This window comes from Mesoplodon densirostris, chromosome 2 (genome assembly GCF_025265405.1).
Source record: "Mesoplodon densirostris isolate mMesDen1 chromosome 2, mMesDen1 primary haplotype, whole genome shotgun sequence".
Taxonomy (NCBI): domain Eukaryota; kingdom Metazoa; phylum Chordata; class Mammalia; order Artiodactyla; family Ziphiidae; genus Mesoplodon; species Mesoplodon densirostris.
The window spans coordinates 4,144,356-4,169,960 of NC_082662.1; the positions used below are offsets into that span (position 1 = coordinate 4,144,356).

Below are 25,605 nucleotides of genomic sequence, written 5' to 3' on the forward strand. Positions count from 1 at the left end.
GGGTATATGGGATCTCTCTGCACTATCTTCGCTGTTTTTCTGTAAATCTAAAGCTTTCCCAAAACAAAAAGCGTTTTAGAAAAAGGAAGAGGTGGTAAACCACAGCTCCCCACATAAATGGCTGATTCCAGAGCTGGAACAGGGAAGAGGCAAGATAAGCCTGAAGCATCTTCTGCCAGAAAGCCAGAAAACGCTCAAAAAACAAAACATGATGGGGGATGTCACAGGGACACAGCCTGAAGGGACTCTGGCTAAGTATGGAACAATCTGAACACCAAAAATAATTAGGGGTGGTCATTTTAAAAACAGGGATCCAGAAGTCCATACCAATATGGACTCAATGGCCGAATCAATCAATCAATCCATCCGCGGGGGAGAAGGGAGGGTTCTGGACAGTAGAAAGGCATGTGGGGGAAAGGCTGGTGTTGGTAATCATGCTTCTGAGAGAGGCAGTGATGGATGCCAACCTAGGGGGACATTCAGACAAGGAGCAGGTATCTGCACAGCTTAAAGAGGCTCCCCACGGTCTGCTTATTAGTTGCAAGGAGAAAAACAGTAACTCCACAGTGGAGACATCACACAACACCCAACCAACGACCCAAGTGAACAAGGCCAGTGCGGTTCAGATGGACACCACGCACATGCACCTGTGGCCATGAGACCCTGGGGACACGCCTCACAGTGTCCAGCAGGGTGCACAACCCGACTCCACCAGGAGGGGACATCAGCAAATCCAAAATAAGGAACTTCCTCTCTAGGACATTTTTTAAAGGAGGGAGAATATTGCATAAAAAATAAAGTCTTAAAAAGACAAAGAAAGGCTGTGGAGCTGATCCAGGTTGAAGGAGACCACAGAGCCGTGTGATCCTGCACTGGGTCCTGTACTGAGAGAAACACTGCAAAGGACACGGCTGGACAGATGGGCAGAACCGAAAGGTGGATGGGAGATGGGGGCGTGGAGTGGATGCTAAGTGAACTGAGGTTGACCCCGGCACTGTGCTTACACAGGGGACACCCTCAATCTTGAGGAGGCACGGAGGCATTTAGGGGTCAGGAGCATGATGTCTGCAGTTTACTCTCAAGTGGTTCAGAGAAAATAACGTGTGTGAGTCTACATACATGCACACATGCGTGCGCACACACACACACACACAGGGAAGGAGGGAGGAAACATGAGCAAGCAAGTGCAAATAAAGCAAATGGGGCAAATGTAATCAGTGAAACTGGACCAAGACTAAACCAGTATTTTTTGTATTTCTGCAACTTGTCTGTAAGTCTTTACAGAAATAAAATAAAAAGGTTTTGACAGAACAAAATAAAGTCCTACTATGCCTTTAAAAAAAAACAGTGTGAAGAAAATGAAAAGGCAAGCCACAGACTAAAAAAATATTCACAATCTATGTATCTGACAAAGAACTTATCCAAAATATATAAAAGAAACTCCCATCCACGCAATAAAAAAGGCAAACAACCCAAAACAATGGAATGACCACTTGACAAAGGCAGATTAGGAACGGCCAACAAACACACAAACAAGTACACAGTATCACTGGTCGCCACGGAAATGCAAAGCAAAGCCACAGTCACAACCCCTAAAGTGCCTAAAATTAAAATGACAAGCGGAATCCAATGCTGGTGTGCATGCAGAGGCACCAAGCTCTCAGACAGCGCTGGTACGACCACCTGGAAAAGCTGGCACTGCTTAAAAGGAAAGCGCACATCTGTCTGTGACCCAGCCACTGTGCTCCGAAATGAAAATATACGTCCATAAAAAGACTTGCCCAAGAATGTTTCGGGCAGCTCCATTCATAAAGTAGAAAAGCCCACCAAGCGAAAAATGAAGAAACAAATTCACAGGACAGAAAACTCAGCCATAAAAATGAATGAACCGGGACTTCCCTGGTGGCACAGTCGTTAAGAATCCGCCTGCCAACGCAGGGGACACGGGTTCGAGCCCTGGTCCAGGAAGATCCCACATGCCGCAGAGCAACTAAGCCCGTGCGCCACAACTACTGAGCCTGCGCTCTAGAGCCCACGAGCCACAACTACTCAGCCCACGTACCTCGACTACTGAGGCACGCGTGCCTGGAGCCCGTGCTCTGCAACAAGAGAAGCCACCGCAATGAGAAGCCCACGCACCGCAACGAAGTGTAGCCCCCGCTTGTCGCAACTAGAGAAAGCCCGCACGCAGCAACGAAGACCCAACGCGGCCAAAAATAAATAAATAAGTAAATTTTAAAATTTAAAATAAAAAATGAATGAACCACGTGAATGCATGTCCAAACCATTATGCTGGATGGGAGAAATCCAGACACATAAAGCATATTCTACATTATTCCATTTAGATGAAGTTCAAAAATAGGCAAAACCCATCTGTGGTTGTAGTGGGCTGAATAATGGCCCCCAAAGATATCAGGCCCTAATCCCCAGAACTCGTAAATATTACTTTGTAAGGTCAAGGGATCTTTTCAGACAGGATCAAGTTGAAGATCTTGGGAAGGAAAGATCATCCTGGACTACCTGACTGGCCCTAAATGCAGTCACGCGTGTCCTTATTAGAGGGAGGCGAAGCGGGGTTTGAGACACACACCGAGGAGCGGGCCATGCCAACGTGGAGCAGCAGAGACGTGAAGATGCAGGCCTGCAAGAGTGGAGGGATGGGGCCACAGCCAAGGACTGCCAGCAGCCCCCGAAGCTGGAAGAGGCAGGGAGGAGCACCCCCTGTGGCCTCCAGAGGGAGCACAGCCCTGCCCACACCTTGTTTCCAGCCCAGTGATCCTGACTCCAGACTTCTGGCCTCCAGAACTATGAGAGAATACATATCCATTGTTTTACCCTATCAAATGTGTGGTAATTTGGTAAGCAGTCACAGAAAATTCATGAAGTTTCTACAGATAAAAACCAAGCCAGCAATTGCCGACAGGGGGTGGGAACTACCTGGGAGGGACAGGAGCGGACTTCTGGAAGAGTAGAGAGGTTCTGCACGTTGGGAGCGGTGGGGGAGACACAGGTAACAGCCGTCAGAACTCACAGAAGTGAGCGTAGACCTGTACAGGTCACCAAAGGTAAGCTTTACTTCAAAAACAGAACAATCACGTGGGCCCCTGAAGTGCCTGAGGCCAGACCCTTCCTCGACTTGCCAGATCTACCAGGAGAGTCGCTTTCTGTTGCTTAAGCTGGACTGAATGGAGTTTCTGTTTCTAGTAACCATAAGAGTCTCAACTCACACGCCTACAGAGACGTGCCTTTGCACCAAAGAAGTCCAGCAGTTATACAGGCTCTTCGTCACCTGCACCCAGAATGACTCCACCTGCCTCGCTCCCAGGAGTGGGAGGCATCGGCCTTTTTCTGATTCTACAGGATGTAAGATGCGCCACGCCCCCCAACTAAGCACACTGCCTGAGCAGGAAAGCAGAGGTTACGGGTGGGGTGCTGCAAGAGAAAAGGAAGGATGCCGCAGAACATGGAAGCTTCTGTGCATTGCATACCAATATCCTGAGCAATCACCAAATTAATAATGAATGGGGGATTCCTCCAGATCATTTCCTGAAGCCGTGTGAGGAACTGACTTGAGCAAGAAACCTTCAGCTGGTTCCCAAAGTGAAAACCTGACAAGTGTTATGAGGTGTTAGAAGGAGGGGACAATTACAGGAGCACTTTCACCCGTGACAGCCTACTATCATCAGTCTTATCTCCAGAAGAAATAAAAGAGGAACACCAGCTTCATGTTTAACCAGAGACCTGTAAGTCAACAGAGCAGAAGGAACCACACACAAGCAAGGCAGGGCTGCCATCCCAGCACCTCACTTGGGCCTGGAGTGGAAGCCGTTTCCTCATTGTCTCCAAGGAAACACCACCAGTGGGGAAATGAGAGGCAGCCCCGCCCAAGGCAGCGTTACCGGGCTCCCATCACTGAATTAAAGGGGAGTTGTTCCACCTTTGGTGAGAAATACCGAACGATGCACTAAAGTCAGAGATATTAGATGCAGCACACCTTAAACTCCTGGGGCAAAACCAAACCACGATGACAACCCGTCATTTATGAGATTTGGGACTGGGTAGAATTGTGCTAAACCGAAGAAGTGGTGCAGACAAAGAGAAACTTACTTCAAAAGGTCAGTCAGGAGAGGATCCTGCAAAGAAGGAGGAGCAGGAGACACCAGGAATCTCTCCCCACTGGACAACACCTGCTCTGGCAGAACTGTCTGGTGTAATTATTTTGGAACTCGGGAGACTACTGAAGGCTTGAAACCACCAGGGGAAGAACTGGACAGTAAGTTGTGGTCAACTGGAGGCATATTCAGCTCTTAGCCCAGCAGCAGCTCCCCACCCCCACCCCAGCCAGGGGGCAGGCAGCTGTGCCCATGTTCCTGGGATAGCCTGTGCACAGCTTGTGGGAACCAGGGTGGGAAAAAAGACCCCCTCCTCTAAAGATTGGGTATCCATGCTCTGATTTTTTTTTTTAACATCTTTATTGCAGTATAATTGGTTTAGTTATGGTGTGTTAGTTTCTGCTGTATAACGAAGTGAATCAGCTATGTGTATACATATATGCCATATCCCCTCCCTCTTACATCTCTCTCTCACCCTCCCTAACCCACCCGTCTATGCTCTGATTGCTGCTTCTGATCACAGAGGTACAGGAAAGGGGAATGCACCAGTGTTGTTGTACCTTCCCTCCAGCTGCAGAGGATTTGAAGGCTCAGAGCCTTTTCCACCTTCATTTTTCTTTTTCCTCTTTTGGGAGCCAGACATTAAAGACTCAGACATTCAAAAACAGCTGCATGTATGTGGAAAATTAGAAAGTGACCATGTATGCCCAGGGAAAGGCACAGGCTCAGAAAAGACCTAAGAACTTAAGTTTATACCTCTGGATGATCCTCAGCACACAGAAAGCCCACAGCAATCCAAAAAAAAAAAAAAAGGATAATAATAAAAAACAGCGAACCCTGGGGTATGGGCAGATCTGATTTCCAGAGCTGCCACATTATTAGACCCAAGTGCCCAGTGTTCAACAACAAAAACAAAAGCACAAGGCACACAAAGAAAAGTATGGCCCATTCAAAGGAAAAAATAAATCAACAGAAACTGTCCCTGAAAACGACCTAATGGTAGATATACTAGACAAAGGCCTTAAAACTACTCTCTTAAAGATGCTCAAAGAACTAAAGGAAGATGTGGAGAAAATCACGAAAACTCTGTATGAACAAAATGGAAATATCAATAAAGAGACAGAAAACCTAAAAAGAAATTCTGGAGCTGAAAATCACAATAACCAAAAATGAAAAATTCACTGGAGGGATTCAAAGGCAGATTTGAACACGCAGAAGAAAGAATCAATGAACTTGAAGATAGAACAATGGTAATTATGAGTCTGAAAAAGAAAAAAAATTGAAAAAAAAGCAGAAAGAACTTAAGGGACCTATGGGACACTATCAACTGGACCAATACACACATCATGGGAGTCCCAGGAGACAAGCGAGAGAAAGGGACAGAGAGAGTATCTGAAGAAATAATGGCTGAAAACCTCCCAAATTTGATGAAAGACATGAATATAAACATCCAAGAAGCTCAATGGACCTGAAGAGATCCACACTGAGATACACTGTAATCAAACTTTCAAGAGACAAAGAGCAAAAATGGAAAGCAAGGAGAGGAGCAAACTGTCACATACAAGGGATCCTCAATAAGATTATCAGCACATTTCTCATCAGAAACTTGAGGCCAGAGGCAGTGAGCCAGCGATACCAAAGTGCTAAAAGGAAAACAAAACTGTCAACCAAGAGTCCTATACCTGGCAACACTCTCCTTCAAAAGTGAGGGAGAAATTAAGACATACCTCGAGAAACAAAAGCTGAAGGAGTTCAAGAAATGCTCAAGGGAGTCCTGCAGGGTGAAATCGAAGGACACTAGACAGGAACTCAAAGCCATACGGGAAAAAAAAAGATCTCAATGAAGGTAAATATATGGACAATTATAAAAGCTAATATTATTGAAACAGTGGCTTGTTACTGCTCTTTTTGTTGTCTACATGATTTAAAACACTAATACATATAAAGGAAAAAAACAAATTATTAGTGTAAAAGCTACTACAACTTTGGTTTGTAACTCCATATCTTGTTTTCTACATAATTTAAGAGAACAACACATTGAAAAGCATTATTATTTTATGTTTTGGGCACACAGTGTATAAAGATGTAATACTGTGGCATCAACAACCGAAAGGGTGGGAGATGGTGCTACAAATGAACAGAGTTTTTGTACGTTATGGAAATTAAGGTGGTACAAATTCAAATTAGTGTTATAACTTCTGGATGCTAAATGTAGTCCCCATAACCACAAAGAACTGAGCTATAGAATATACATAAAAGGAAATGAGAAAGGACTTTAAACATTCCACTTCAAAGAAAATCAACCAAATGCAAAAGAAAACAGTAATGCAGGGACCCAAAAAAAAAAAAAAACTGTAAAGCACATAGAAATAAATAACACAATGACAGAAGTAAGTCCTTCCTTATCAGAAATTACTTTAAATGTAAATGGATTAAACTCTCCAATCAAAAGACAGAGACTGGCAGAATGGATAAAAACACATGATCCAACTATACATTGTCTATAAGAGACCCACCTGAGAACCAAAGACACATACAGGCTGGAAGTGAAATGAATATCAACAGAGTAAAAAGGGAAACAAACCCCAGAATGGGAGAAAATATTTGCAAATCGTATATCTGATAAAGGATTGATATGCAAAATATACAGAAAACTCCACAACCCAATAAAAAACTGGCAAAAAACCTAGACATTTCTCCAGATAAGACACACAAATGGCCAACAAGCATATGAAAAGATGGTCAACATCACTAATCGCTAGGTAAATGTAAATCAAAAGTACAATGAGATACTACTTCACACCCATTATGATGGCTCCTATCCAAAAAATAGAAAGCAATGAGCATTGGCAAAGACGTGGACTGTTGGTGGGAATGTAAAATGGTGTAGCCACTGTAGACAACAGAATGGTGCCTCCTCAAAAGTTAAAAATAGAATTACCATATGATCCAGTAATTCCACTTTTGGGTATATACACAAAAAGTATTGAAGGCAGGTCTCAAAGAGATACTTGTACACCCATGGTCACAGTAGCATTGTTCTCAATAGCCAAAACATGGAAGCAACCCAAGTGCGGCCTATCCATGCAATGGAATATTCTTCAGCCTTAAGAAGGAAGGAAATTCTACAGTATGCTACAACATGGATGAACCTTGAAGACTTATACTAAGTGAAATAAGTCAGTCACAAAAGGACAAATATTGTATGATTCTACTTACATGTGGTACTTAGAATAGTCAAAATCATAAAGACAGAAAGTAGAATCATGGTTCCCAGGGGCTAGCAGGAGGGGAGAATGGGGAGTTTGTTTAATGGGCACAGAGCTTCAGTTTTACAAGATGAAAAGAGTTATGGGGATGGATGGTGGTGATGGTTGTACAACAATGTGAATGTACTTAATACCACTGACTGTACACTTTAAAATGGTTAAGATGGTAAATTTTATGTGTATTTTCCCACAAGAAAAAAAGGCATTTAAAAAAAAAAAGTAAGTCAGAATACCACTGAATTGGACACTTTAAAAATCATATTAGGGTATCTGAATTTCTCCTCAATGAAAAAATATTTTTTTTAAAAAAGACAAATTAAAAAAAATTTTTTTTAAGTGAGTTGCTATCTTTCCTAAAACCATAAGGGAAACCCAACATTCAGGACAAAATAGAAGACTCTGCACCAATTCCCTCTTCTTTAGCAACCTCCACCTAAGCAGACAGTTGGAAACTCAGCAGGTCCTGCCCGCTCGGGGGTAACTCTGATGGTGACAGCCTCAAGCTGCAGCACAGGGAGATGTATGGCTACAATGTGCATACAGCTGCAAGGTGACTCAATCAGCACACGGACCTGGCTCCAGGGTCCAAGGCGGGGTTATTTTGAAAGCTCTCCAGAGAACCCTCAAGACATCAGTATTTCCAAGTTCTAGAAAGTTTAAATTTATGTAATTTTCAGAGTAAATCCAGGCATGATACCTATGTTAAGCACTCAAATCTCTGTTATATGAACTTGTTTTGTTCAAAGAATACTAGCAAATATATAAATAAATTAGAGTTTTACCTCCCAGAGATGTGGGAGAGGGTTATTTTGCTATGTTACTCCCCAGAAAAGAGCTCGTTTGACCCCTCGTAGCCCCGTGGCGATGTGCACTTATTCTGACATAAAAACGCAGCAAAGGACACTGGGTCTGGTTATTTTTACAGCTACCTTCTTTCCAAGTCACTCTTATGTTCTAGGCAGTCTGCTTTATCAGCTTTATTCAAACAGCAAACATTTCTGGAGGCCACACTTGCAAAGCTCGTGGCATTTCCAAACAGACCATCTGCTGTGGGTGCACTGTCCCCATGGACTCAAGTTTCTAGAAGATACGTTGTCCGGATCAGAAGAACAGTTAATCCAAAGACAAATCACAAAGGCTTTAGTCGTTCTGGCTAACAGATTACAAACAAGGGGTGTGTCTTCTCAAAACTTTTTTTAGTTTGTGTCTAATGACTACCAAAATATTCAGGGCCAAAAAAATCCTCTGAGACTCAGGTGACTGGGTATAAACTGGAGGCACTATTAGCCCAGATGGCCTCTTGCTGATCTAGATAAACACCTGAAAGTGAACAGTCTCACAAAGGTCTATTTCTGATTAAGGAAAATACTTAAAACATACACCCAGGCAGGCTGGGTGACTGATGACACCGAGAACTTTGTTTTAGTTTTTGAGGTGTGACGATGGTATTGCAGGGAAGTTTTACCCCCATCTTTTGGAAAGATCTACTGCACTGTCCATAGAGGAAATGACACGGGGTCTAGGATTTGCTCTAAAATAATCTGGGAGGAATGGGGACAGGAAAGAAAGGCAGAGACAAGGCCGGCCAGGAGCTGATAACTTCTGAGGCTGGCGATGGGTACATTCATTGGGTTTATCGTACGCTTCTATCTTTATATTTGAAATTCTCTATAATTAGAAAGGTCTTAAAGAAAAGAATGTACATGCCGAAATGTTTACAATAATCAAAACAGATGCAATTATGACTGGAATTTGCTTCAAAATGAACCAAAACGGGCTGTGCAAGAGGGTATGCACAAAACAAGACCGTCCACAAAGTGGATAAACGCTGAAGCTCCTTAGGGCTTATTTTACTATCCGGTCTGCTTTTGTTTACACTTGGCATGTCCATCATATAGAGTTTTTTAAAAGGAAAGAAAAGGGAGAAAGGAATTTGAAGGCTGAATGCACCCGAAGACACGCTCCATAATGGACTACAAAGGGAAGCAGGAGCATGCCAGCTGCGACCCGTCCCTCCAAGGCCGAGCCCTGACCTTGCAAGAGGCCCTGTGGGCCGCGTCCCCTCCTGGGACACTCCTCGGGGAAGGAGCGAGAGCCCATGTCGACAGCATCAGGCTTGTTTTCTCCTGTGCATCTAAGTCTGGTTGTGGTGGGAGTGCCTGATTCGGCTTTCACCCCTGGAATGCTAACCCATCCTCACTGTTCCATGCAGCAAGTAATTTGTGCGGAAAATCATTTCAGACACAGGAACATTTCCTCTCCAGATTACACTGAAGAAAGTACACTTGATGACAGTAAAACGGAATCCAATATTCCATGTTAAGATAAACCTCCACATCAAAAAGAACTGATGAGCTATTTCAAGCCACATTCCAAGAGCTCCACAAGCAACAGCGCGTGGCGGATCCACCTGTCAGCGGGTAAGCATTTCAGTGAAGAGTTAAAAAATAACAATCAAGTGTCGGGTAAGACATAAAGGTTTCAGGACACAGGCTTTATAATCACAAGCGAACTGTAATTAACGTTCTCGAGGGGACACAATCGAAATGTAAATGAGTGGAGAGCCAGGCTCTCTGCTCCTCAGGGGCTCCCTCTGTACCGACCCCCTGCCCACGCCCCGTGGCAGCACGAGGGATGCTGCACCTGAGCTGGCCAACTTCCCCCCAGGATGGGGAAGCCCCAGAAGCCCCTCCCTCCTGGTAAAGCTCCACCCCAGGCCCGCAGTGCCTGCCCCGGGCAGACAAGCATATCTGCATACAGTTGCATTTTAGCTGAAATTTCTGGTAACAAAGAAAGAAAAGCAGAGCTGGGAACAAGAGCTTTGTGAGAACAACGGGCATCATTCATTCGGCTATACTCAGAATACCTGCCTCTGGGTCTGTTCACCTGTTTAGGACTCTGAATTACATGACGAGGTACGGACATCAGAGAGGTCAGTTCACTGCTACCAGAGGAGATCAGGAACTAACACAGCAGCTGCACTGACACCCCATTCTCCTTCCAAAGGCCCCCCAAGACGGCTCTCAGCCCCCTGCTCTTGCCTCAGCTGCACGGTGATGCAGGCAGACTGACCACCACAGAAGGTGTCTTGTTGGCCTTTTTTTATTTTTAATTTACTTGTTAAATTGATATTTGCTTTTTCAAACAAAAATTTGAATCTTAAGAATAGCATGACTTGGGTTTTCCAAAAAATCTGCATCAACAATGTAAATGATGCCTCTTTGTTACATTTCTTCCAACTGAATCCTATAAATTCTTACTCTTGGTTCTGATGTGGGCACATACAAAGTCCACTCTAAGAAAACATCCATTTCTTGTGCAGATTCAAGCTTTACTACACTTAGTATCATTTGAAAAAGGCATTAAAATGGTCTCATTTTTTCAAAATAATTATTGATTCAATAATTATGAATTAATGATATTATGATGCATGATGCCTATGGAACTGTTTATACCATTTGCCAGCAGAATGTATGTACTATTACCGTAAAGATGGGAAATGATTAGAAAAAAGCTATCACTTGGAACAAGGGTTTTCTAGAATCATATTCCACACTTGTTTTCCATATTGTTAATAATAATTACACTGCTTTTAACGGAAGAAAAATTAATGGTGACTATGCTTATTCTGCACGCACGGAGCCCAACGCCAGGCGGCTCACGAAACAAGCTGATGGTTCTTACGTTGCCGTCCGCTCCCGAAGGGCTGCTAAACACGTACTCCAGCTGAAAGACGATGGTGAACGCGGGGTGACAGACCATCTCAGGGAGCTGGAGGCGGCTTCTCAAGACCAGAGTGTGGTTTCCAGATCTGGGCGGAGAACACACAGAGGGGGCGTGTCAGGCAGTGCTCCTGCTGCCCGGCACGCCACCCCACCCCACCATCAGCTCGGGCGCCGTGGTACCGGGCGCTGCTGCTACAGTCTGGTACAGTGAGTCCCGCAAGCAACGGCACTGAGCTCTTCTGAGTGTTTGGCCATCAAGGTAATTTCCCAAACCTGAGCCTTTCTTAGGTGCCGCAATCAACACTTTCCCAAACGGCCAGCACTGGTATCAGGAGGATGGAAGGTCTCCAGAGAGGTGCCCCCTCCAAGGCCAGCTTCCATCCAGCTTCACATATGGAACCCCTAGGCGATGTCTCTGATTGTGATTTGAGAAGCACAGGACTGAACAGAGCGGCAGAACTTACTGCCCTCTGGTTCTGTGTCATGTGAGAAAGGAAGCACAGGGCGCATCTGGAGGAAAGCATGCCAGGGCTCCACAGCTGGAAGCATCTGTAATGCTAACTCCAAAACCCGGCGGGGCACAAAAACCAGGATCTTTCCAACCTCACAACACTGAGGTCTGCTCCTGATGGGGACGACTAAGCAAGAGGGATCAAAGGCACCGGGGAGGAACCCAGGTGGGTGAGCGCACACCTCGCGTGTAAGAACAACTGCCTTTCACTCCGATCCCTGGTCAGGTGCCCACCCGCACCTCCTAACGCCACGCGGGCCGCGACCTGGGACCCCGGGGGAAATACCTGGCCTTCGAAGAGGCGCCAACTTTCCGGCTGAAGCTGGCAGAGCGCGTCAAGGCCACCTCCAGCTCAGGCACCAGCACCACCACCTGTGGCCTCTGCACGAAGCCCAGCCCGTTGTGCACGCCCACGCACAGGCGCCGCTCCAAGATCTCCAGGGCACCGCTGTCCAGCAGGCTGCCCGCCTGGGAAAAGCACACATGGCACAGAATAAGGTCGGTGCGGGGGGGGGGAGGGAGCTCGCCAGAAAAGCTCCCAGCAGAGAGCCCCAGCAGACAGAAGAAACTAGAACAGAGGTTTCAGACATTCCAGCCCAGATGGAGCTTAGTGAAGCACCATCCAATCAGAGCAGACTGGCCTTAGGGAGTTTTCTAGGTATTCTGGGGACTTCTTACGTAGCATCATCTTGTAGAGCAATACATCCCTTAGATGCCTGAATCAGCTAACTCTCGCTCCGGGTTTCCAGGGTTGAGCTACAATTCTCAAGACGCAGCAAACCAACAACCAGGGGCCCTAGCACCTCCAACAGTGAGAGGAAGTGAGCTCCAAGTGGGCTCCAAGAAGTGAGAGGTCCCGGAGTCAAGGGCAGGCGCTGACCGAGGCTGAACACAGCGAGCTTCAACACCTCTGCCCTCCCCCAGCTCAGACACCTGAGACTTGGGACGGACAGGGCCGCAGGAAGAGTGGGCATATTTAGGCAGTAAGTCTGCCCCAAAGTGATCCCTGGATATTAAAGTGTTTTCATCTTAACAAACAAAACGTACAGGCGCCCTAACAAATGAGCAAGGGTATTCCTCCAGGCTATTATTGTTTATTAAATTATGTGATTGTTGCAAAATGATCCCTGAATTTTCGAGTTTTCTTCATTGCCCATTAATCATGCTGAACAGACGTAAATTCAGCCCATTAGTCTCTGAGTAATGAAAATAAAACGAAGGTGATAACGGAGTATCTGCCGGTTGGATGAGAACAAAAATACAAAGAGAGTAAAAACACATAATAAAGTGATCTTTATGGGAACATATAAAATGCAACAGTGATGCTCTTAAACATCTTTCTACCCTCAGACAATCTTTTCTGAGCAATAAGAAAACAGCAGGAACTAAGCCAAGAAAATGTATGATGCTATTTCAGTCCTCTCCTCTGCTTCGTGTTTCTGTTTCACATGAGACTACATTACGTGGAACAACATTTTCAAGAACGGGTAGAGAGCAAAAGAAAAGACCACCTTATTCGTGCGTGTACACACATTCGTGTGTGTGTGTGTGTCAATAATTTGCTAACTTCACAGACGACGAGGATGGGCACCCACTGACTGCATCATTCATTCTCACAAATACATGTTAAAGACCTACTATGTGCCGACTGTTTCAGGCACATCAGGTGCAGTGGTAAAGCAAACCAAGTCCCTGTCCTCCTGGTGCAAATACTCCAGAGAGAGACCGACAATCCACCCGTAAACAGTAAGGAAACCAGGTGCTCTCCGAGAGGGCCAAGCACCCAGAGAAACGAAGCAGGGTGACGCACCAGACAGCGCGCCTGGCGGGGAGGAAGGGGGACCCTGCCTGCAGCTCGGGCAGGGCGGCCCCTCAGGGCAACAGGTCTGCACTGAGACACGAAACCTGAGAGGGGTCGTGCACGGATCCAGACGAAGAACATGCAGGAAAGTGGGCCATGTGTTCAAAGGCCCACAGTGGGGACGAGGCATCACGGTGCGGAGTCTGCAGGACGGCGTCACACAGGCCAAACCGAGCAGCGTTAGGGGGAGCACCGCTCACAGTAAACTGATTCGATGGGGCAAAGTGGTTGAGATCCCTAGTCGTCTCCTGGGAAATATCCTCAAAATGTCCCTTGTAAATGTGGATTATTTTACAGGTTTTCCTATGCTCATTTGGTGATTTAATTTACTTTTAAATGAGGACTAATTAAGTTACATCGAAGTGAATGCTAATTAATGTCTCAGGATAACAGCACCCTCATCAATATCAAAGTTAAGACAATGGACTAGTGGGACACCCCTGGTGGTCCAGTGGTTAAGACTCTGCTCTTCCAATGCAGGGGGCCTGAGTTCGATCCCTGGTCGGGGAACTAAGATCCCACACCCCGCATGCCACGTGACCCAGCCAAAGAATAAAAATTTTAAAAACATTTTTAAAAATAAAGACAATGGGCTAGTGTCCCTCTTCAGCCACAAAGAGACGAAAGACAGGACCACAGGTGTCACCAGGGGCTGGACCACCCACCTGGGGGCTTGAGAGGCCCGGAGCTCCCCAGCTCCGCCTGCCGTTTCCACCTGCACTGTTCAGACTAACTTCCCCGACCCACGACTGTACCTCCCGGTAATGATCGCTGATCACAAGTTCCAGAAGCTCCTCCTCAAACTTCTCCAGGGAGGGATACATCGTGAAGAACAAATCGTCCAGGTACCACGTGAGAGATTTCTGAAGGCGAGGCTTCCGGAGGGTGTCCCCTGCACAACGAGAGGCTCAGAGGGATGACCCGCAGAAACAAAACCACCGGAGGGTCCTCTCACCCACGGGGGGTCCAGGCTGCAGGCCAAGCAGAGAGAAGGCGGCATGGGCATCGCTCAGAGAGGACTCACAGCCAGAGCCCACCTCAGTCCAAGCCCAGACACCAAACAGATCAAACAAGCGCAAATTTCATTTTCAGTCCAAATTCTTCCCCAAACCATCTCCAGGAACAAATCCCCTAATCCGGCCATCCAGGGCACACAGACAGCCTGAGGCAGGGTGACATCTGTCCCCTGAACTCGGCTTCCCTTTATCATGACTTCCTATCCAGCAAGGGCACAGCCCACTACGTCATTTCTCGTTTCACTAGGTTTACCCTGAACCATGTGGAAACATGCAGGCATAGGCGTGAGCATGGCACAGCAACGAGCAGAAACTCAGGCTGGGCTGGCACCATGAGGGAAGTGCCACCCCGATCAAGAGGCACCCCTGGACCATGAGCTCCGCGAGGACAGAAGGGGACGGTGCGGCCCCTGCATCCAGCCCAGCACCCGCACCAAGCAGGTACATGGAAACCCGGCCGCAGCCACGAAAGGGGAGCATCACGTCCATTTGGAGAGGATTCTCCATGGGCTCTGGAGCAAAGGTGACATAGGAGGAAGAAGGCAAAGCCAGTTGCTCCCCAGCAAACACACCCCCAGGGGTCTGCCCCTTACGTCCCCATCAGTGTCATCTTTCTGGTTTTGGTCCTGTCTGTCTCTTCCTAAATTTTTATGATTATTTAAATATTTACATGCAAGGTCTTCGATTTTGAAAGCCAATTCTAAACTTTAAAAAAAATTGACGTAAGACTCAATGCTGAGCGGTGGAGTCAAGGTGCCGTACTAGGAGGATGCAAATTCACATCTCCTCACAACTAGGGCACCTCCCAGGCACGGGTGGGGGACCACAGACACCTAGGGGACAGGAGGAACCCCCAGTGACCGGTTGTTTCAATTACAGTTTTATTTTTCCTAATATATTTTTTATCTTTCTAACTTTATTTTGTATTTTATTCTTTGATATTGTACTGCTCCTTTTTTTCTTTCTTTCTTTCTTTTTTTTTTTTTTACCATGCCATGAAGCTTGCGGAGTCTTGGTTCCCAGGCCGGAGGTCAGGCCTGAGCTCCTGTAGTGGGAGCTACGAGTCCAAACCACTGGACTAACACAGAACATCAAACCCCAGGGAATATCAGTTGGAGTGAGGCCTCACGGAGGTCCTCATCTCAGCACCAAGACCCGGCTCTATTCAACTGCCTGCAAACTCCAGTGCTGGACATCTCAGGCCAAACAACCAGTAAGACAGGAATACAGCCCAACCATCAAAAAAGAAAAAAAAAAAGAAAGGACAAAAAAAATATGTTACAGACGAAGGAGCAAAGTTAAAACCTACACAACCAAATAAATGAAGATGAAATAGGCAACCTACCTGAAAAAGAATTCAGAGCAGTGATAGTAAAGGTGATCCAAAATCTCAGAAACAGAATGGAGAAAATACATGAAACATTTAACAAGGATCTAGAAGAATTAAAGAGCAGGCAAACAGTGATGAACAACACAATAACTGAAATTAAAAATACTCTAGAAGGAATCAAGAGCAGATTAACTGAGACAGAAGAATGGATACGTCAGCGGGAAGATAAAGTGGTGCAAATTACTGCCACAGAGCAGAATAAAGAAAAAAGAATGAAAAGAATTGAGGACAGTCTCAGAGACTTCTGTGACAACATTAAATGGATCAACATTCCAATTATAGGGGTCCCAAAAGAAGAAGAGAAAAAGAAAGGGTCTCAGAAAATATTTCAAGAGATTATAATGGAAAACTTCCCTAACATGGGAAAGAAACTAGTCAATCAAGTCCAGGAAGCACAGAGAGTACCATACAGGATATACCGAGAGAAACACATGGGAAAGAAACTAGTCAATCAAGTCCAGGAAGCACAGAGAGTACCATACAGGATATACCGAGAGAAACACACTAAGACACACAGTAATCAAACTGACAAAAATTAAAGACAAAGAAAAATTATTAAAAGCAACAAGAGAAAAACAACAAATAACATACAAGGGAACTCCCATAAGGTTAACAGCTGATTTCTCAGCAGAAACTCTGCAAGCCAGAAGGGAGTGGCATGATATATTTAAAGTGATGAAAGGAAAGAACCTAAAAACAAGAATACTCTAACTAGCTAGGATCTCATTCAGATTCGACAAAGAAATCAAAAGCTTTACAGACAAGCAAAAGCTAAGAGAATTCAGCACCACCAAAGCAGCTCTACAACAAATGCTAAAGGAACTTCTCTAAGTGGGAAACACAAAAGAAGAAAAGGACCAACAAAAACAAGCCCAAACCAATTAAGATAATGGTAATAGGAACATACATATTGATAATTACCTTAAATGTAAATGGATTAAATGCTCCAACCAAAAGACACAGACTGGCTGAATGGATACAAAAACAAGATCCATACATATGTTATCTACAAGAGACCCACTTCAGACCTAGGGACACATACAGACTGAAAGTGAGGGGATAGAAAAAGATATTCCATGTGAATGGAAACCAAAAGAAAGCTGGAGTAGCAAGTCTCATATAAGACAAAATAGACTTTAAAATAAAGACTATTGGGCTTCCCTGGTGGCGCAGTGGTTGAGAGTCCGCCTGCTGATGCAGGAGACATGGGTTCGTGCCCCGGTCCAGGAAGATCCCACATGCCGCGGAGCGGCTGGGCCCGTGAGCCATGGCCGCTGGGCCTGTGTGTCCAGAGCCTGTGCTCTGCAACAGGAGAGGCCACAACAGTGAGAGGCCCGCATACCACAAAAATAAATAAATAAATAAAGACTATTAAAAGAGACAAAGAAGGACACTACATAATGATCAAGGGATCAATCCAAGAAAAAGATGTAACAATTGTAAATATTTATGCACCCAACATAGGAGCACATCAATACATAAGCCAAATGCTAACAGCTATAAAAGAGGAAATCGACAGTAACACAATCATAGTAGGGGACTTTAACAACCCACTTTCACCAATGGACAGATCATCCAAAATGAAAATAAATAAGAAAACACTAGCTTTAAATGACACATTAAACAAGATGGACTTAATTGATATTTATAGGACATTCCATCCAAAAACAACAGAATACACTTTCTTCTCAATTGCTCATGGAACATGCTCCAGGATACACCATATCTTGGGTCACAAATCAAGCCTTGGTAAATTTAAGAAAATTGAAATTGTATCAAGTATCTTTTCTGACCACAATGCTATGAGACTAGGTATCAATCACAGAGAAAAAAATGTAAAAAATACAAACACATGGAGGCTAAACAATACACTACTAAATAACCAAGAGATCACTGAAGACATCAAAGAGAAAATCAAAAAATACCTAGAAACAAATGTCAATGAAAACACGAAGACCCAAAACCTGTGGGATGCAGCAAAAGCAGTTCAAGAGGGAAGTTTATAGCAATACAATCCTACCTCAGGAAACAAGAAAAATCTCAAATAAACAACCTAACCTTACACCTAAAACAATTAAGGAAAGAAGAACAGAAAAACCCCAAAGTTAGCAAAAGGAAAGAAATCATAAAGATCAGATCAGAAATAAATGAAAAAGAAATGAAGGAAACAATAGCAAAGATCAATAAAAGTAAAAGCTGGTTCTTTGAGAAGATAAACAAAATTGATAAGCCATTAGCCAGACTCATCAAGAAAAAAAGGGAGAAGACTCAAATCAACAGAATTAGAAATGAAAAAGGAGAAGTAACAACTGAAACTGAAGAAATACAAAGGATCATGAGAGATTACTACAAGCAACTATATGCCAATAAAATGGACAACCTGGAAGAAATGGACAAATTCTTAGAAAAACATAACCTTCCAAGACTGAACCACGAAATATTAGAAAATATAAACAGGCCAATCACAAGTAATGAAATTGAAACTGTGATTAAAAATCTTCCAACAAACAAAAGCCCAGGAACAGATGGCTTCACAGGAGAATTCTATCAAACATTTAGAGAAGAGCTAACACCCATCCTTTGCAAACTCTTCCAAAATACAGCAGAGGGAGGAACACTCCCAAACTCATTCTACGAGGCCACCATCACCCTGATACCAAATCCAGACAAAGATGTCACAAAAAAAGAAAACTACAGGCCAATATCTCTGATGAATATAGATGCAAAACTCCTCAACAAAATACTAGCAAACAGAATCCAACAGCACATTAAAGGATCATACACCACGGTCAAGTGGGGTTTACCCCAGGGATGCAAGGATTGTTCAATATATACAAATCAATGAATGTGATACACCATATTAACATATTGAAGGATAAAAACCATATGATAATCTCAATATTTGCAGAAAAAGCTTTTGACAAAATTCAACACCGATTTATGGTTAAAAACTCCAGAAAGTAGGCATAGAGGGAACCTACCTCAACATAATAAAGTCCATATATGACAAACCCACAGCCAACATGGTTTACAATGGTGAAAAACTGAAACCATTTCCTCTAAGATCAGGAACAAGACAAGGTTGCTCACCCTCACCACTATTATTCAACATAGTTTTGGAAGTTTTAGCCATAGCAGACAGAGGAAAAAAAGAAATAAATGGAATCCAAATCGGAAAAGAAGTAAAACTGTCACTGTTTGCAGATGACATGATACTATACATAGAAAATCCTAAAGGTACCACCAGAAAACTACTAGAGCTAATCAATGAATCTGATAGAGTAGCAGGATACAAAATTAATGCACAGAAATCTCTTGTATTCCTATACACTAATGAAGAAAAATCTGAAAGAGAAATTAAGGAAACACTCCCATTTACCATTGCAACAAAAAGAATAAAATACCTAGGAATAAACTTACCTAAGGAGACAAAAGACCTGTATGCAAAAAACTATAAGACACTGTTGAAAGAATTTAAAGATGATACAAACAGATGGAGAGATATACCATGTTCTTAGATTGGAAAAATCAACATTGTGAAAATGACTATACTACCCAAAGCAATCTAGAGATGCAATGCAATCCCTATCAAACTACCAACGGCATTTTTCACAGAACTAGAACAAAAAATTTCACAATTTGTATAGAAACACAAAAGACCCCAAATAGCCAAAGCAATCTTGAGAAAGAAAACTGGAGCTGGAGTAATCAGGCTCCTGCACTTCATACTATATTACAAAGCTACAGTAGTCAAGACAGTGTGGTACTGGCACAGAAACAGAAATATAGATCAATGGAACAGGACAGAAAGCCTAAAGATAAACCCACGCACATATGGTCACCTTATCTTTGATAAAAGAGGCAAGAGTATACAATGGAGAAAAGACAGCTTCATCAATAAGTGGTGCTGGGAAAACGGGACAGCTACATGTAAAAGAATGAAATTAGAACACTCCCTAACACCATACAAAAAAATAAACTCAAAATGGATTAAAGACCTAAATGTAAGGCCAGACACTATAAAACTTTTAGAGGAAAACATAGGCAGAACACTCTATGACATAAATCACAGCAAGATCCTTTTTGACCCACCTCCTAGAGAAATGGAAATAAAAACAAAAATAAACAAATGGGACCTAATGAAACTTAAAAGCTTTTGCACAGCCAAGGAAACCATAAACAAGACCAAAAGACAACCCTCAGAATGGGAGAAAATATTTGCAAATGAAGCAACTGACAAAGGATTAATCTCCAAAATTTACAAGCAGCTCATGCAGTTCAATATCAAAAAAACAACCCAATCCAAAAATGGGCAGAAGACCTAAACAGACATTTCTCCAAAGAAGATATGCAGATTGCCAACAAACAAATGAAAAGATGCTCAACATCACTAATCATTAGAGAAATGCAAATCAAAACTACAATGAGGTATCACCTCACACCCATCAGAATGGCCATCATCAAAAAATCTACAAACAGTAAATGCTGCAGAGGGTGTGGAGAAAAGGGAACCCTCTTGCACTGTTGGTGGGAATGTAAATTGATACAGCCACTAGGGAGAACAGTATGGAGGTTCCTTAAAAAACTAAAAATAGAACTACCATACGACCCAGCAATCCCACTACTGGGCATATACCCTGAGAAAACCATAATTCAAAAAGAGTCATGTACCACAATGTTCATTGCAGCACTATTTACAATAGCCAGGGCGTGGAAGCAACCTCAGTGTCCACTGACAGATGAATGGATAAAGAAGATGTGGCACATATATACAATGGAATATTACTCAGCCATAAAAAGAAACAAAATTGAGTTATTTGTAGTGAGGTGGATGGACCTAGAGTCTGTCATACAGAGGGAAGTAAGTCAGAAAGAGAAAAACAAATACTGTATGCTAACACATATATATGGAATCTAAAAAAAAAAAATGGTTCTAGTGAACCTAGGGGCAGGACAGGAAAAAAGACACAGACGTAGAGAATGGACTTGAGGACACAGGGAGGGGGAAGGATAAGCTGGGACGAAGTGAGAGAGTGGCATGGACATATATACACTACCAAATGTAAAAGAGCTAGCTAGTGGGAAGCAGCTGCATAGCACAGGGAGATCAGCTCCGTGCTTTGTGACTACCTAGAGGGGTGGGATAGGGAGGGTGGAAGGGAGATGCAAGTGGGAGGGGATATGGGGACATACGTATGCATATAGCTGATTCACTTTGCTATACAGCAGAAACTAACACAACATTGTAAAGCAATTATACTGCAATAAAGATGTTAAAAAAAAAAGACTCAATGCTGATGAAACTGTGGTGAAAGGAACATTCTACCTTGCTGAAAGGTTATAAATCAGTACAGCTAAGAGGCAATTTTCTCTAACTTTGTGTGTGTCAACAGCCTTAAAAATGTCCATATCCACCTTCTGCCCCAGTAATGCCACTTTTGAATCTATTTAGCAATATATCAAAGATGGAAGCAATCCCTGGTGGCACAGTGGTAGAGAGTCCGCCTGCCAATGCAGGGGACACGGGTTCATGTCCCAGTCCGGGAAGATCCCACATGCCACGGAGCGGCTGGGCCCGTGAGCCATGGCCGCTGAGCTTGCGCGTCCGGAACCTGTGCTCCACAACGGGAGAGGCCACAACAGCGAGAGGCCCGTGTACCACAAAAAAAAAAAAAAAAAGATGGAAGCAAGCTTTATTTGCAGGAATACTCATTAGAACATTATTTATAACAGTCAAAAATAAGAAACCACCAGATGTTCAATAATAGGAGAATTTAAATAATCTATGGTTCATTCAGATAAAATGAGAAAAAAATCATATTCTCTAAGATTATTTAATAATCAAAAAGTAATCATGATATTGTAGGTGAAAAAAACAACATATAAAACTGTGTATTATTAGCCCATTTGATGACAATTTTATTTAAAATATACGCATTTACATGTATACATGTATATCATTTTTTTTATTTTTTTTTTTTGCGGTACGCGGGCCTCTCACTGTTGTGGCCTCTCCCATTGCGGAGCACAGGCTCCGGACACGCAGGCTCAGTGGCCATGGCTCACGGGCCCAGCCGCTCTGCGACATGTGGGATCTTCCCGGACCGGGGCACGAACCTGTGACCCCTGCATCGGCAGGCGGACTCTCAACCACTGCGCCACCAGGGAAGCCCCACATGTAGATCATTTTTTTGGAGTAGTTGCTCTGTTCTTGTTTTTCTTTTTTTTTTTATTGTAGTATGATTGATATATAATGTTTCAGGTGTACAGCAAAGTGACTCAGATATATATAGATATATAGAGAGATATAGAGAGATATAGATATATTCTTTTTCAGATTCTTTTCCATTATAGATAATTACAAGATATTGAATATAGTTCCCTGTGCTATATAGTAGGTCCTTGTTGTTTATTTTATATATAGTATTGTGTATACGTCAATCCCAAATTCCCAATGTATCCCTCCCCCGCTTTGCCCTTTGGTAACCATAAGTTCGTTTTCGAAGTCTGTGAGTCCATTTCTGTTTTGCAAATAAGTTCCTTTGTATATTTTTTCAGATTCCACAGATAAGTGATATCATATGATATTTGTCTTTCTCTGACTTCACTTAGTATAATAATCTCTAGGTCCGTCCATGTTGCTGCACATGACATTATTTCATTCTTTTCTATGGCTGAGTAATATTCCATTGTATATATGTGCCACATCTTCTTTATCCACTCCCCTGTCAATGAACATTTAGGTTGCTTCCATGTCTTGGCTATTGTAAATAGTGCTGCTATGAACATTGGGGTGCATGTATCTTTTCGAAATAGAGTTTCCATCTTTTCTGGATACATGTCCAGTAGTAGGATTGCAGGATCATACAGTAACTGTATTTTTAGTTTTTTAAGGAACCTCCATACTGTCCTCCACAATGGCTGTATCAATTTACATTCCCACCAACAGTGTAGGATGGTTCCCTTTTCTCCACACCCTCTCCAGCATTTATTATTTATAGACATTTTTTTTTTTTTTTTTTTTTTTTTGCGGTACGCGGGCCCCTCACTCTTGTGGCCTCTCCCGCTGTGGAGCACAGGCTCCGGACGCCCAGGCCCAGCGGCCATGGCTCACGGGCCCAGCCGCTCTGCGGCATGTGGGACCCTCCCAGATGGGGCACAAACCCGTGTCCCCTGCATCAGCAGGCGGACTCCCAACCACTGCGCCACCAGGGAAGCCCTTTATAGACTTTTTGATGGTGGGCTATGCATGTATATCTGTAGACAGTAATCACAGATTATTTTATTTCCCTCTTTGTGGCTTTCTGTACCTTCCCTATCACAAATACGTGCTAGGTTTGACTGATACTTCTGAGAAAGTTTATGTGTTCCTTTCATCATTTTTTAATTGTTTAAAGCAGGTCAGTTGATGAATCAGACCGAATTAAAAGTGCAGGTGTCATTATTCACAGTAGCCAAAAAGTGGAAACAACTCAGTATCCATCCACAGATGGACCGACATACAAAATGAGGTCCCCATCCACACAACAGAATATGGTTCAACCTTAAAAAAGGAAGGAAATTCTGGCATATGTTACAACATGCATGAGCGTTGTAGACATTATGCTGCGTGAGATAAGCCAGTCACAGAAAGATGGATAATTCCATTTATATGAGGTAGTTAAATTAGTCAGATTCTGAGATGGAAAGGAGAATGGAGGCTGCCAGGGGCTGGGGGGCGGGGGATGGGGAGTTAGTGCTTCACGGCTGCAGAGTCTTGTTCTGCACGAGGAAAGCGTCCTGGAGAGGTGGGGGCTGCTCAAGGATATGAACGTTCTTTTTTTTTTTTTTTTTTTTTTTTTTGCTGTATGCGGGCCTCTCACTGTTGTGGCCTCCCCCGTTGCGGAGCACAGGCTCCGGACGCGCAGGCTCCGGACGCGCAGGCTCAGCGGCCATGGCTCACGGGCCCAGCCGCTCCGCGGCATATGGGATCCTCCCAGACCGGGGCACGAACCCGTATCCCCTGCATCGGCAGGCAGACTCTCAACCACTTGCGCCACCAGGGAGGCCCGATATGAACGTTCTTAACGCTACTGAACTGCACGTTGAAGAACAGTTAAAAGAGGGCTTCCCTGGTGGAGCAGTGGCTGAGAGTCCGCCTGCCGATGCAGGGGACACGGGTTCATGCCCCGGTCCGGGAGGATCCCACATGCCACGGAGCGGCTGGGCCCGTGAGCCATGGCTGCTGAGCCTGCGCGTCCGGAGCCTGTGCTCCGCAACGGGAGAGGCCACCACAGTGAGAGGCCCGCGTACCGCGCAAGAAAAACAAAAAAAAAAAAACAGTTAAAAGAGTACATTTTATGACACGTCTATTTTACCACGATATTTTTTAAGTGCAGAAATATATAAACTGCAACCTTTCATGAAATGGTCAAGCGAGTGTCCAAAGCACATCCTGAACTGGGAGCCTCCGTTGGGGGCGGGGGGGGGCAGGGCAGGGCGAAGGGTCCACCCCCTGCAGCAAGGCGCGGGAACCCGGGGCCTCCGCTGACAGGAAGCGGTACAGATTGTCCCTGCAGGATTTCAGGGAGCGATGCTGGCAGGACCCAGAGCAGGAGGTGAGTGTGCAGAGACGGAGCAGAGGGGAAGTGGGAGGGACGCGTGAAGGACGCTTGTCACCCCCTTAGTTTTGCAGACTCCATATTATTTGCATTCTGCAAGTTAATTCATGTGTCTGCAATCCTCCTCCAGTGATTTCAGCATTTATAACACAAGACCGCTGCCTTTTTCCGTGACCCTGAGCTGCATGACCCTGCTCACTGCTTTAAAGCACGGACAGGCTCGTTTGCTGGTTACCAAACAATCCCCCTCCTCTTGATCGCAGTTAAACTCTTGGCCAAAACAGGGGTTCAGACTCAAGTGGTCCAGGGCTCTGTGGGCAGTCACCGGCGGGGGGTGGGGGGAGGTCCAGGTAAGGCGGCCACGCCCCTCCCCCAGAGGGAGGTGGCCGCGGCCCCTGAGATCCCTGTACTCCTGGTGAGACCCCCTTACCTCCCCCCACCCCACACTCAGGACCCACACACACACTCTCGGCCTTGACGCTGCCGGGACCCTCTCACCCTGCCCCCGACCTGGGCTTCCATCACTCAGCCCAGGGAGCCGGGACCCCGTGGACACCCCATTCTCTCATCTCTGGGGCAGAGAGCAGCCTGGGGGCGCCCACTGAACACACAGGGAAGGACACACGGTCTACACCCGGCACCCTCTCCCCAGCCGTCCCGTGCTGAGCAGCAAAATCGCCCAACCCCAAAGGGACACCCCGACATGTTACCTGCTCATCTTCCCCCCACGTCAAGTCCTGCTTCCAGAGAAGCGGGAGTGGGAAATGAGTGCCCTCCCCCGGAGGCTGCTCCCGCAGAGGGTCTGCGTGGCCACCAAGCCAGAGGTCACTCCACAGTCAACAAGCACTGGAACAGAGAGAACAGCCACCAGCCAGACCCCCGTCTGCAGGCTGCCACAGGAACAGAAGGAAAACCCAGAACCAATGCCTTTCCAACGCAAGGCGCCCAGTTCCAATCCTGGCTTGGCCAGGGACCCGCTCTGCCAGCTTCCAGAAGCCACGACTGAAGAAAGAACAGCCCTGAAGGGCCCTCCCACAGGAGACAGATCCAACCTCCCAGACGTCCTGCGGCAGCCACAGGGTGGCCACGTCGGAGGAGCCTTCTGGCTCAACTCAAGGCAG

At 44.9% G+C, this 25,605-nt stretch overlaps 1 protein-coding gene across 3 annotated transcripts in view; it reads right to left on the bottom strand.

The window, feature by feature from the left end:
* Positions 1–25,605, bottom strand: part of NPHP4 (nephrocystin 4) — a 141,737-nt gene that overhangs the window by 77,079 nt on the left and 39,053 nt on the right. For all 3 annotated transcript variants that reach the window (XM_060088869.1, XM_060088868.1, XM_060088867.1), the window contains exons 11-13: positions 14,234–14,370; positions 11,904–12,085; positions 11,066–11,192 (exon numbers count right to left, since the gene is read on the bottom strand). In XM_060088869.1, coding sequence (XP_059944852.1) covers positions 11,066–11,192; positions 11,904–12,085; positions 14,234–14,370 — 446 coding nt within the window. The remainder of the gene's footprint in view (positions 1–11,065; positions 11,193–11,903; positions 12,086–14,233; positions 14,371–25,605) is intronic.